A 14092-nucleotide genomic window follows, 5' to 3' on the forward strand; every position below is an offset into this window, starting at 1 on the left:
CCTTGCAACAGCAAAATAAGGCGTGGTAAGGTGTGGTATCTTGGACCACCGGCTTGGGTAAAACGCCATGGAGCTCTATGCTCTCCAGGTCAGGATAAGTTTCAACAATCTCCTCAGTTTGGAGTAGCGCCAGGAAGTTTCGGCAGGTTTTTTCTCCTTTATTCATAATCTTGTCCACAAGCTCTATAACGTGGCCCTCCACATCCTCGCTGTTAATGCTCTTGAGGTTGTTGTATTCTCTCGAAGTTATCAGCTTCTTCTCCTGAACTTTATTGAGGATAAATCGGTAGTCTCCACATAAAACCTCGATGAGTTTTGTTTTATTACGCTTCATGGTCTCTTTGGCTGCCATTACTGCGATAACTACACACGCTGGCGCTCAAACTTCAACCGTCTGAACCCCAAATAACAATAAAGGCGTTGCTTAGTCTGATATCCTTTGAAGCAATCTTTCTTTAAGAAAGCAGTAACAGGTTAGTAGGTCAACAGCAACTTACGAGTCAGAACCAGTCAGCCGAACTTCTATATTCACGCGATTTAGACGGTCCAAAAATTCCTCTCTATGGGTTAAAGTCTAAAAGCTACAATGACGAACTTTTCAAGGAAGCAAAACTCCCGCCGCTAGGCAAGTACACGTATCTGTAGCAAACAGGAAGCGGCGGGACGGACCACTCTCAGTCTATGCAGTCTCATACCTTATTTGGAAATCCGGAAGTGAAGGGGGGGCGCTCTATTTCCTATATTATCCGCGGTCCCCCGTTTTTATTTTCTTTTGAAATCTGATCTATCTTCACCTTTAGGAGAGAGTTTCATTCTTAACATGTATTTGAACTTCTTTCATTTATTTACTTCAGCGCAACTCATAGTTTTTAACTAATTCTGTGGCTTTCAATGTACTTCTAAATCTGCTCCTTAGTTGCATCTTTTCGGACTTGCTACTGCCTCTAGTGGCGTGGGGGTGGTAACACAACTAATATAATCATTACTAAATCAGAATACCACAAAGTCTTTATTATTTATTATTAATTCTGGCATTACTGGAACCGTAAAAGATAAAGTCCCTCACAAAACACCATACCTTTTTTATTTTCTTGAGGAAGTAGAGCTAATTAAATGACATAAACAAGACCTGAAAGTGGTTCCAGTTTCACTCTATGGCCAACCTGTTGAAACTGTGGTAAATTGGTCTGTGGTAACTGTCATTCCTGGACAGTGAGCTCAGTTTTGCTGAAAATACTGGCTATGCTTTTAAGAAATGTTTTCAGAGACTCTATCTTTTAAAAAGACCAAGTGATCTGGGAGTTACCTAACAAGAGGTCGTGTATAACCTCTAGTTAGGTAGAGGTTGTTGAGTTAAAAAGTTAAAACGTAACATTTTATTTTAAATTAAATGTTAAAACTTAATTTTTTAACTCATCTCAAGTTTTAACTGTTTTAACTTTTCATCTTTTCAGCTGGTTTGGTCACATGAGCTGCAGACTAACAGACAATCTTTTAAGAATACTTTCAATGGCAGGTAAAATAGTAGGTAATAGTTTGAGCTCATGAAGGCGTTATGGTGTTCCTCTAGTAACTATAGAACATCTATTAGAAGTCATTTATTGACAGTGCAATAATTATCCTGAGCCAAACTAAATGATAACATTTACCTATGGCATGCTAAGTGTCTTACTCAATGCACAAATTGTTGATATTGTAATTCTATGAATGAGTTTTAGTTTTATCGTTTTAGAGTCGAAGAAAAATTTCCACTTTCAAAGGCTAAATAGTTTAACCATATTTGTTCCTATATATAAGACTACCAACTAAAAGTCTCAGAATAATATACATGGCACAGTAAAAATAAAAATGTGAATTATTGCTTATATCTGTTTAACAACCCTGGTTATTTGTCTGTGAACCTAATTAATTTGTTCGTTATTGACTTTCGCTAAATTTGTTATGTTTTACATGCCTTATTTCTTTTGTTTCTCCTATAATTGATGGAGATCTATAGATATTATTTATAATGTATGAAAGTATTATGTCACCTAATTAGCTCTACATCCTGAAAAAATGGAAACATATGGTGTTTTAGAAGATAATTAATCTTTTATGTTGCCATTAATGGTGAAATTAATGCTAAATAATAAAGATTGTGTGGTATTCTCGTTTAGTTACGTAATTATGTTAGTTGTCTTACCACCTACACGCCACTAGAGGCAGTAGCAAGTCCGAAGAGATGCGGCTAAGAAGCAGATTTAGGAGTACACAGAAAGCTACGGAATTTGTTCAAAACTGTGAGCTGCGCTGAAGTACATAAAAGAGAGAAGTTCAAGTACATGCTGAGAGTTAAACTCCTTCTTAAAGATAAAGATATATTACACATTTCAAAAGAAAATAAAAACGAGAGACCGCGGATAATATAGGAAATAGAGCGCCCCCTTCACTTCCGGAGTGCAATGGTCCCATTTCCAAATAAGGTACGTTGACTGACAGTGGTCCGTCTCCGCCCCTTTCTGTTTGCACAGCTTGCTTGGGAAAGAGGATGAAGTTGTTAGTTAATAGGAAAATATCTTTAACCACAGTGTGGTGTTTGGTGCCCCCACATGGTAAATACAATGCGACAGGAAACAGGAGGCAGTAATTTTCACGTGTAAGTAAAGTAACAAATGGTAAGTTTACAAAAAAAAAAAAAAAAAAAAAAATCGAGCGTTTTAATAAAAGTCAAACTCTGCTTTTACTGTGTCTTTCGGTTCTTCTAGATATTACTTTTGCATAGTCCATAAAAAGCACATTCATAAAGCATTTACACACTATTAGGTTAGTACAATTACAATAAAACTGAACTGCATATTTTCAATGGAGTTTAGTGAGCTAAATTTACTCCCATTATGACATTATTTCATTTGTGAGTCTCATGCCTCCATGAGGCCACCTGGCCTCTTTCTAACTGTCACCTGAACTCCTGAGCGGAAGGTTTTCCTTGGACTAAGTTTCACTTTAAATTCTTAGGAAGTCTCTTACATCCACATTTTTTAGACATGCCACCTATATTTGCCTAATTACCAAACACACATGTACATCGATCACAGATTCAAATGTTAATATAAATGAAAGCTGAGTCTGTGGGGTTTTGTGAAAAGGAAGATGAGGAAAAAATAGGCTGTGGACTTCCAGGCCACACCACTGAAGGAGCCCCAACTATGTGCTAAATGCATATACCAAAAAAAGTCTATTGTTCTGTTGTAATAATCATATTTTCCGAGAAACTGAATTTTGGGTTCTTGTCAGCTTTGAGCCTTAATAATCAAAACAAACATTTTTAAAAATGTTTTCACAATATAAGTTGAATAAAAAAAATCCAATTCATTAAAACTCAAATATGTAAATGTTGATCTTTTATTTTCCATGAAATATTTACGTTTCAAGCTGTAAAACTGTGTGCCGGTACCAAGACATGCGCAACATTCACAGTGAGCAATGTGACGAAAAATAAAGTGATGAAAAAAAAAAAACTGCTTTGGTTTCCTGAAACTTTGTACAGTAGGTGACGTCATCCTTCATATTTCCCCAAAATCGTCTCATCGTGTCTCCTGGCAGAAAGAGAAACACTTTCAGCGGCAGCGTGGAGAGACAGAAGGAGGTAACAACACCTTATTAACTCTTTCTCTAATTGTTTTTCTGTAGCTTATCAGACAGAACGCTGTGCTAGAGTTGTCCTACTAATATACGAGTTGATAATGTACAGTAAGAAGAGACAGCTGTGTCCATTTCTTGAAGTAGCTGTGTGTGTAAACACAGATGAACCCTGATAACTCTTTGTGTCTCTTAGTTGTGGTTGAAAACTGAGTTTCTGAAACCTTGAAGCCATCGTGTAGAGAACCAGTACAGAAACTAGAAAAGCAGTTTCTTTAAATCCGTTTGTGCCCCCTCTGAGGTGGCTTACAAGAAGTCAGCCTGTGTATGAAGGAAGCTAAAAAGGGGAAGTCTAGAAAGCCAGGAAATCACCCGCAGTAAACTTAGTCAGTCGCTTCTTTGCTACTTGTGGTCCAACGACTCCCCAAAAACTGAGGCTGACACTCATGTCTGGATGGACATAATCCGTTATTCACTTGCTTACGGAAAGGTAAAAGTGTCTAATATCCACGAGGATTCCTCACATCTGCACAGTCCAGTCGTGTGAATCTGATGTCTGTGTGTGTTTCGCCAGGTTTGGACCGACTATGAAGCTTTGTCCTGCTCTTCCTATACTGTGGTACAGCTTCCTCCTGCTGCTGAGGGTCTCGCAGAGTGGTGAGTGTCTTCTTTCACATTCCAACTTATTCACAATTAAAATAAGTATGATTGTAGGAAGGAAGCTACTATAATGACCGCAGGGTGGTGGTTTCCTTTTCTCGTTAGACAAACATTCCCGGACACTCCAACGAACGAGGATTTAAGGATTTAACACACAGAGCTGATGAATTCAGAATGGCTCATTGATACAAACTTGCTTCACTGCAAAAAAACCCAAAACAACAACAACAACAAAAAAAAACAGAAAAATCCTACCAAATATTTTTGGTCTTGTTTAGTGCAAATATCTTAGTGCACTTGAATTAAGACAAAACTAACTTACAAATAACTTTTCATCAAGATATAAGAGCTTTTAAGTCAATATTTCCTTATTAATTTGAAAAAAAGAAAAAAAAAAACACAAGTTCCACTGGTAGATTATTTCCATTTATAACAAGACATTTTTAAAAGTGACAACCTGCTAGTGGAACTAGAACGTTTTCATCAATACAAAGGAATTACTGACTTAAAACAAGCTCATATATCGAGCTGAAAAGTTGCTTGTAAGTTAGTTTTGTCCCATTTCAAGTGTACTAAGAAATTTATACTAGAAACTAGACATGAACTGACATGATGATGAGCTACATGGACCTGACGATGAATGTTCTCCAGTGAAAGGCGTGTCCCCTCTCTCATGTTCTAACTCTGGATTTATGTTGTTTTCTTCTACCAGAAGAGTACTACGATGAAGGCGTCGAAACCCATTCTACTGTACGACCACCACATTTTAGCTTCTAATAATGTTTTGTTTCCTCCTAAATCTCCTCCTCTTCTATTCATTTGCAGAACATGACGGAGTCAGTCGATGAAATAGACGATGGATGCGATGAAATAGAAGATTTGGAGGATTCTGTCGTCTGTTCGGTCTCCCGAACGAACAAGCTCAACTGTTCCTGGTCGATCCACACTCTGGAGGCGGGTGCTCAGCTGTCCGTTTCTGTCAGGTAACCCTAGTCACTGCAATCCACTCAAAACAGAAAACCTAAAGACTCCCCTAAACATATAAATGCGTAGAACACAACTGTGAGGGTGTTTCTGTTTACTTCTTTGTAGCTTTTCTGAGAAGAAGCGCCTGATTGATTCTCGGAACCAAAGCTCAGCGAACGGCGATGGTTTCATATCCTGGACGATCGGTGGTGGCCAGGAAAAGTCTGTCGTCGTCGATTTTGAAGTGCTCCTGCGTGGCAACAGGATGTGTTACACCGCTGAGTTCGAAGAGCAGCAATTGAGTAATCTTCAAATTCACACACTGTTCTGGTTGAGTACACTGTAAAGTTATTTCTTTGAGAACAAACGACATCATGAAGACCAGGAAGCTCAGGCAGGCAGGCCAGGAGTAGTAGTTTGAGAGAAAGCGATATATTTGAATATCTAACCGTTCAGTCCTTGAATGGTCCATCTCCATGGAAACTGGCTGACAGAAAGATGGGGACGGTCTTGGAAGGAAACCTGATGGATAATCACCTTCCACCAGGACGACCTTGAGCCCTGTAGCCAGAGCAACAATGGACTAGATCAAAGCATATTCACGCCTTAGATTGGCCCAGTCAAAGTCCAGACCAAAATCCAATTGATAATCTGATACAAGACTTGAAAATAACCATTTGCAGATTCTGACAGATCCAATCTGATTGAGCTTGAGCAAATTTTAGAATTAATAATAATAATAATAATAATAATTAATAATAATAATAATAATAATAATAATAATAATCAGTTTGTAAATGTCGAAGCTGGTGGAAACATACCTGCGAAGAGGATAGTGGCCAATGATAAAAGACACCAGAATCTGTAGTTTCATTGAGGAAAAACTTCAACTTCAACTTTAACCTGCTTTTACAAAGTCCTTAAAGTTAGAGTCAGCATTAGAGTCATTCTCCACTTCCTGTCTGTGTCACTCAGATCTTTTATTGGCAGAATCAATTCATTCAGAGAAGCTTAACTGAACTACAGAGATTGGGTGTAGATGGTTGTTTGGGCCAAGCAGGCGTTGACATATTTAATTGAGTAAATGGAACTACAAAGTACTGAAAACACAGGATTTGAATAACCTGAAACGAGTAAGATAATAAGATTACGTTGATGAAAATATGATGAGTCCAAATCCATCTGTGTTTGAGAATTTTAAGAAAGGAAAGCACCCATCACACCCATGCACTGAGCTGCATCCTTGGTCTTATTAATAACTCCACAGCTGCTGATTTTTCACTCCACACCAGATGGTTGAGTCCCACAGCTAAAAATAGCCTCTCACTGTTTTTCTAGTTGAAAACATGAGTCGTCTTTCACAGGAAATGAGCAGGTGAAAGTGTTGATACCGTAACCTGAATGAACTCAACAGTGTCGGAGTGCAGCAGGCACTTTCTTAACAACTCAGGGCGTGATGTCAGAGGTCAGAACTAATTTGGGCTTTGGGAACATAAAAGCTTTCGTCTTATGACAGCCTGCTGATGGAGCAACACTTTCTTGTTAAAAACTCCAGAGTTTGAAGAAGTAGAACATTTCGTCCTACATATGCTTATACATGCAAAGAATTTCTCACAGAGAGTTATTTCTGGTTAGTTCTGCTTCATGTTGGTGTATTTTTTTTTCTTTTTAGTAAGATCAAAACTAAAGTTACTTGGAATATGAAAGCATCTGAGAGCTGCAATAATATATTTTTGTCTGCTCTGATTAAATTAAGGTCAAAATTATACAGTGGCTACACAGTGACGCACTGAGATGATAAACGATGTTAAATATGGAATAAAAAAAATTCCTTGCACTCTTTTTGGCAATAGATTCTCTGTTACTGTTCCTAATTCCAGTCAAAGCCCCATAAACACAAAATACTGCTCTTTTTCAGAAAAAAAGGTAATAAAATCAAAACTAACTGATAAGACCACTTCAAAATTTTAGGCTCATTCTAAAGTTAAAGTGGTGCAATTTTATCACCAAGCAGATCACAATGACAGCATTTAATCACATTTTTAAAAAATATTAATATGTATTGCTGCGTTTATGGAACTAAAGATGGCAAACAATAGAAAAAACACCATAGATACTTTTTTTTTTTAAAAAAACATCATCACGGAGAACAGTTTCTGCATTAAGTCAAAACACAAAACGATAAATATGTTCAATAATTACCCACCCTTTAAGATAAAGAAGAATATTAAATTAACTGGAAAAAAAATTACGAGACCAAACTTCAGAATTATTATATAAAAAAAATAATAAAAATTCCCCAGTGGCCCTAATGTTCTTCCATACAACGGCAAGAATGGCCTACGATCTATTAGGGCCATTGTAAATAAAGAAATGAAAGAAAATTTCAGCCCAAAAAAATGTCAGTAATCTTATAGAAAAAAAAGAAAGACATGAAAATTTGAGTTTCAAAAGACTTTGCTAGGAAAAAAACTCAAAGTTTTAGATTAAACCCAAAAATGTTCTAGAAAAGGTCAGACATTTTTGACTTGTCAAACTCAAAAACATTTCCAAGTTCCAAGAAAGTCTGACTTTTCAAACTTCCTTGTTTTTTTTCTAGAAAATTACTGAGCTCAATCTCAAAAGCTATGAGTTTTTTGGCACAAATTGTACTCCTCTCTCCACCCGCTTTTTTATCTATAAAGACCCTGATGTGCAAACGACTGGTTGGCTATTAGAATAAATCAAATTATTGTCATGCAAGTTTGGAATGAAATGCCTTTATTTAATTTTTCTTTTAAACCTGATTCTCTTTTCACATTGTTTTTCTTAGAAACAAACTTCCCGTTTTGAATCATTTCGGGCTCGACACTAACATGTGGTTATTTGGGTTTGGCCGCAGATATCCTGGATCCTCCGGGAAACGTTGATGCATCAATCCGGGACGGGAACCTTCATGTAAACTGGGATGTGCCCAGCAGTAGTATTTATGCACATTGTTTTGATTACCAGCTGGACATCGGTGACCAGGTATGACTGAGTCTGTCTCAGTGTGTGTGTGTGTGCGTTTGTTTGTAATACCTTGTGGGGACGATTTTCCTGACATATACTACGTTGTGGGGACCAATCGCTCCTCGTGGGGACCTGAGCCTGGTCCCCACCAGGGGAAACCCTGTTTTTGGGTCAGGGGTCAGATTTAGGGCTAAGGTATGAATTGAGTTTTGGTTAGGGTTAGGTATGTGATGGTTAGGGTTAGGAAAAGGGTAAAAGTAAGGTTTAGGCTGTAGAAATGAATGGAAGTCAATGGAAAGTCCCCACAAAGATAGCAACACAAACATGTGTGTGTGTGTGTCTGTGTGTGTGTGTGTGTGTGTATGTGGCAGTGGTATGAAAGAGTGTTTGCCTCCTTCCTAATTTAATATATTTTTGCATGTTTGTCAGAGGGCAGGTTTGGACTTTTCTCTCTCTTCAAGAGGATCTATTATGCAAAATTCACATTTTGCACTTTTTTTGGACTTCCATTTGAGTTTCTACAGTTTCTAAAAACAGCCCATGTACTTAAAAAAAAAAACAACTCCACCCCGCCAGGTTTTGGCAATAAGTTCATATATTTGCAGGAAAAGACAAGTGTTTTGTTGTTGATTTCCCATCCAGAAACCACTTGCTGCGTTCTTGTTGGTTGTGCAGGAGGCTCCATTTCTGCTTTTCAAACACTACTATACAACTTTCACAGTTGTATAATTGTGTATCTGTTTGAGGCCATTTTCACATAAGAGCATAAACATTGAGTTGGTGGGCGTGGCCAGCAGCAGCTTCTTTGGATTTAAAATGACAGAATCTAAAACAATTCAAACTTAAAGGAACTCAAAATAGGGAGAACTGAGAAGCTAAAAATGTTTCCTTGTGTTGTCTTTGACTATTTAAATTGGTTTGACGTGCAACAAACATGGAAAAGCATAGAAAGTCAGTAAGGGGGACAAAAACTTTTTCACACCAATGTAAATTGCACACCAGTCACAGTATAACACAACCTGAATCAACCAACTGAAACAAAAAATAATTTTTTCAAAACAGGAAAAACCAAGAAACTTTTCAGGTAAAGTGGAATACATAGAGCTAAATGCTGCTGCTCACACCTACAAGGTGAGGATGAGGACAAAGATATTGAAATCTTGCTACGGATGCACCCAGTGGAGCGAGTGGAGCCCCACAGTCAGTGAGTATGCTTTTATTTTCTCAGATTGAACGATCTGATCGTCGACTCGTTCCTGTTTTCACTCTGACAACTTCCAGCTGAAGTGCAGCGACGTCTTCAGTGAAATAACTCGACTCTGTGTGTGTGTGTATACGCAGCGGTGGAGCGGCCAACGTACAGACTCGATCCTCTCGTAATCGCCTTGATTTCGCTCGGAATACCCATGATCCTCCTGGCCGTGCTGTTGATCCTGCGCCATCAGAGGTAGACTGATGACCCGTTGTAGCCGTTTGTGTCTTCTCCTTGTTGCCCAACTGCTTCCGAGCCGACACGTCATATCATTTCTCATAATTACGAGACAAAAAAAAGAAACACCCTGACAAATGTAGCCTTTAAGTTCGCAGAAGTAGTGAAGTTTCTTTCAAAGAAGAGTGCAGAAAGAAGAAGTGAGAAGGGTGTCAGTAGTGTCTTTTCAAGTGAGAAAACCGCCTTCACCAGACTTCTGTTTTTTTTCTCATAAAACGTAGGCTTGAGATGTTCTGGAGTAGCCAATAAGAGGAAGGAAGTTAAAGGAGAATGAGTTCAATAAGTAATAAAGAAAGCCTGGGTGTTTTCTTTCTTTTTTTTTCTTCAACATTCCCTGGGTCAGCTTTCCATGTCATAACAAAGTTGATATAAAGTGACTTTGAAATATGGATTCAAAATCTTCCTAAAGCGTACCTTGTGTCTCTCAGGCTGGTCAAAGTTCTGTTTCCTCCGATTCCTCGTCCCCCTGCCAAGTACAAACATTTCCTGGAAAAGACCGATCCGCTCAATGTAAGCACATCCTCATACTATACACACACATTCGCTCATACTTTACAGAGGTTTTCACACCTGGTGCAAAAAGATTCATTTATTTTTATTTGTATTTTTTTATGAGGATTTTATGAGATAGACAGTGAGGCACCAAATAAAAGTATTATTGTGTTGAGGAAGGAAAAGGAGCGTGTGCGGATGTGTTTTTTTTTGTGTTATCAGTTCATTTAGTCCCTTAGTTGCCGTGTCTTTCCCCTGATTAGCTCCAGCTGTCTCTTCTTCTCCTCCTTCTTCTTCTTCTTCTTCTTCTTCTTCTTCACTTTTTTATGGTGGTTGACAACTTTTACCGCCTCCAGCTGTCTCTTGGATGTATTTAACCCCTCCTGTGTCTCTTGCTCCCCCCACTGCATCCTCGTCTTGGTCATGGCATTGTTTGTCTGCCACAGTCTGTTCGTGTCTCATCCTTGTATCCTGGCTTTACGTTCTTGTTGGACTTCATTAAACTTATTTCTCCACCTCATCGTGGGTCCGTCTGCGTCCTTCCTCACTTTCGGAAACCCATTTCATGACAGATAGCATGAGTCTGTACGTTGGCCGCTGAATATTTAACAAATATAAATTAAACAAACTCTGGCGCAGCTTGAACGCACACACAGACCGCGACAAGACACAGCGGACTCCGCTGATCGCTAAAAAAAGAAGAAGGCAGCGGACCATAGCGCAGGGCATTCTGGGTAAATACAACCAAAACAAATGTGTGCGTCTAGCGTTAGATGGAGAAATGTTTCATGGTCTTTAGACAAAAGAAAAGACGCTCTACAACCGCTAAGATGCGATTCGAATCCTTAAGTTTGAGTAACCCCTTAAGTTATATTCTTAGTTTTATTGCCCCTGACTATATTTAAGCATATCAGAATAAAGGTGGTGGAATACAAATGGATACCACACATTTCTGATTTTAATTTGTAAACAATTTTGGGAACCATTTGTGATTTTCCTCCCTGCTCCACTTTGTATTTTTGGCACCAGTGTAAGCATTAGTGTTTGTATTCACGTGGTTCTGATCTCTACTTCTTCTTCTTCTTCTTCTTCTTCTTCTTCTTCTTCTTCTTCTTCTTCTTCTTCTTGTGTTTGCAGTTCTTCCATCCTGTTCCAACAACTAAGCCCGAGGAAGAAATCACTGAGGTGGAGGACGCAGAGCAACCCCCCGTAACAAGCCATTAAAACAGTTCAGTGTGAAGGCGTGCGTTCGCTGCCAGTACTTATATTGATGAGCCAGCACATGTATATAGAGGGCTCGTAATGCTGCAGATATATAACAACTTGTGCAGAAATTGTATTGAAATGCATTCATAATCCTCTTCTGTGGAGCCTGGTCTAAAGTCACGTCAATAATTCATATTTTTTATTGAATCTGGAAAACGATATGCAAGATTGTGAATTTTGGAGCAAAAAATTGTTATTTACAGACTGAAATTGTGAAACATCTTGCTACAGGTTTAAAACGTAAGACTTTTTAAGACCATTGTGAATGAAATTTAAGACCTGCATCACCACAGAAATGTACAAAAGGAGACTTAATATTTTATATAATAGTTCCAAGCTATTTTTTTAAGCACATAATGCTTGCAGCTTCGTACGAGTTGACATCAGAAGTGTCAACCCATACGATAATTTACACTTACCAATGGTAGACGCAAAAGAGCTAGCTAACTAGCTAACAAGGGTTTATTAGCAGCTAGTTAGCGGCAGCCTCAAATCACAGAACGCAATAAAGAATTCAAACTTTTGCCTGACAGAAAAGTCTCACAAGAGGAATAAACTACATAGAATATGACATAAAAATCATCCATCCACAACATTTTAAGACCTGTGATTAACATATTTAAAGTCAACTTACATTATTTAAAATTAATTCAAGACATTTTAAGGCTTTAGTTTTAGACGTATGAATTCAAGGCTTTTTAAGGCTCTGCTATATGGGTGGTAAATGTTTGAAGAAACTGAACCCGTAGAGAAGTGTCAAACTTGACACTCTCTTAGTAGATTATTCTTTAAGGGGAAAAAACCCAAAACATTTTAAAAGTAACCTGTTGGCTGGAGGTTAATATTGAAAAACTCCACAAGGAGAAATGACTGGGATTATCTGAAAAAAAAACAGCCCGAGTTAAAATGATCGTTCGTCTGGGTTTGTCTATTACATTAGAACATTTTAATTTAAACCCATGTCAACACACAGAGGATATCAGTACATCAGCACTTTGTAAAACATGGTGGAGGATTTCTTGTAGTTCAATGGAGGTCTTATGTCTTTTAATGAGAAGCCAACAGAGAAAGGCTGCCATGGCAAAATAAACTGGGACTAAATACTGACCTGGAATTGTACAAACTCTGTTACATATCAGATGTTGTTTGTTTGCACATGTTTTGAGTGTTTTGTCGTTTGATTTCCCTCGTTGTACCTGCAGAATCTGAAGAGAGGGGGGTGGTTTAAGATTTTTGCACATGTGTACTAAACTGAGATTGTTCCAGTGTTTATTCCAATGTTCTGCAAAACTTGTACTCTTTGTAATGTTTAATAAAACTGAGTTCTTGAGTATTCCATTCGGCCTGGTACCCCAGTTATATTATTTACCCTTTTTTTATGTTTACAAAATATGTGACTTTTAGACACAAACCAAAGAGTTAATAAGTGATTTTGTTAATTAAAAGAGCGACGGAAGTGGAAAACTGTAATTCGGGACACTTGCTGGTTTGTAACCAAGGCGCTTTGTCCTGTTTTGTACAGGATTTCATACTAAACTCCAGATGGAGCATTTATTACTGAAAAAGCTCAATCTTTAGTCTCTTCTGACCCAATGACAGGGTTCCAGTTAAATCAATACTGGTCTTAATAACTTCAGATGTTAATGTTCATGATGATAAAACAGAAAAGACTTTAAAAAATATTAGACGATTTTTTTTTTTTTTTTGAAAAACCAATGACATAAATGACCTCTAAAGCAGTGGTGTCCAAAACCTTTACACCGACTGGGGGCCAAAATCAACAAGTTGAAAGCCGTGTGGGGTCAATTTTTTTTTCCCAATTAAAAGCACAAAATAATTTTATTGCAAATTCTTCACCCCAAATTTTAACCATTTGGAGACTTCTGACGTGTTTATGCTCCTGGAAAATAAAGTTATGGATTACTTATTAAAAGTTCCTAAACACTGTCACCAAGTGAAAAAGTTTTTTTTTTTTTTTTATCAGAAATGCGTCAGTTGTATTTGTTTTATAGGAATTATTTAGGCTGTAAATGAGTCTGTTACTTCTTAACCACAGACAAAATTCTTGATTGAATGGTGGCTTCTTTCTTCCAAGAATTTCAGCGGGTGATTATATTCCAAGATTTTCACACAGATAAGTGATGTATGTGGATTATACTTTTTTGAACATATAAACTACTCTTGAATCTTGAATTGGTTTAGTTCTTTTCTGCGTCTATGTTCTCAAACCTTCAGTTGATGGGGGCAGATTTGCGCTCACACTGAGCCAGGTTCTGGTTCTGCTGGCAGTTTCTTCCTATTAAAGGGGAGTTTTTCCTTTTCACTGTCGCCATGTGTGTGATCGGTATTGATCGGTATGAGGGATTGCTGCCAAGTCCACAACATAACGCAAACGATCGTCCTCTGTCCTCTTGTCCAGGAGGAGTGAATGCTGCAAGTCAGTGACTCGATGCAATCTGCTTTTTTTTTTTTTTTTTACCAATTTGAATAATAAAATGAACTATTTGATAACTAGGACCAATTGGAAAAGTTGTACTTGACTTGGAATCTGCATGATTAGATTGAACTGTTTTATTTTTTCTCTAAAGGGCATTGAGATGACACATTTTG

The 14092-nt window shown here is 37.9% G+C and overlaps 1 protein-coding gene across 1 annotated transcript; it reads left to right on the forward strand.

Moving 5' to 3' along the window:
* Nucleotides 1–3537: 3537 nt before the first annotated feature.
* On the forward strand, nucleotides 3538–12820 carry LOC103151560 (interleukin-5 receptor subunit alpha-like). Its single transcript, XM_007571696.2, has 10 exons — nucleotides 3538–3625; nucleotides 4193–4275; nucleotides 4991–5028; nucleotides 5104–5261; nucleotides 5371–5546; nucleotides 8126–8253; nucleotides 9298–9439; nucleotides 9577–9682; nucleotides 10153–10234; nucleotides 11354–12820. The coding sequence occupies exons 2-10, from the start codon at nucleotides 4206–4208 to the stop codon at nucleotides 11438–11440; spliced, it is 987 nt and encodes a 328-aa protein (XP_007571758.1). The 5' UTR covers nucleotides 3538–3625; nucleotides 4193–4205; the 3' UTR covers nucleotides 11441–12820.
* The last annotated feature ends 1272 nt before the right edge of the window (nucleotides 12821–14092 follow it).

This window comes from Poecilia formosa, unplaced genomic scaffold (genome assembly GCF_000485575.1).
Source record: "Poecilia formosa unplaced genomic scaffold, Poecilia_formosa-5.1.2 Scaffold285, whole genome shotgun sequence".
In the NCBI taxonomy this organism is placed as follows: Eukaryota; Metazoa; Chordata; class Actinopteri; order Cyprinodontiformes; family Poeciliidae; genus Poecilia; species Poecilia formosa.

What these genes read in the sequence shown, in the direction of transcription:
- LOC103151560 (XM_007571696.2), top strand. Translation starts at nt 4,206, where the DNA reads ATGAAGCTTTGTCCTGCTCTTCCTATACTGTGGTACAGCTTCCTCCTG. An exon ending in CAGCTGTCCGTTTCTGTCAG is followed by an intron (nt 5,262 to 5,370) that starts GTAACCCTAGTC and finishes ACTTCTTTGTAG; the next exon opens with CTTTTCTGAGAAGAAGCGCC. An exon ending in GTTCGAAGAGCAGCAATTGA is followed by an intron (nt 5,547 to 8,125) that starts GTAATCTTCAAA and finishes GTTTGGCCGCAG; the next exon opens with ATATCCTGGATCCTCCGGGA.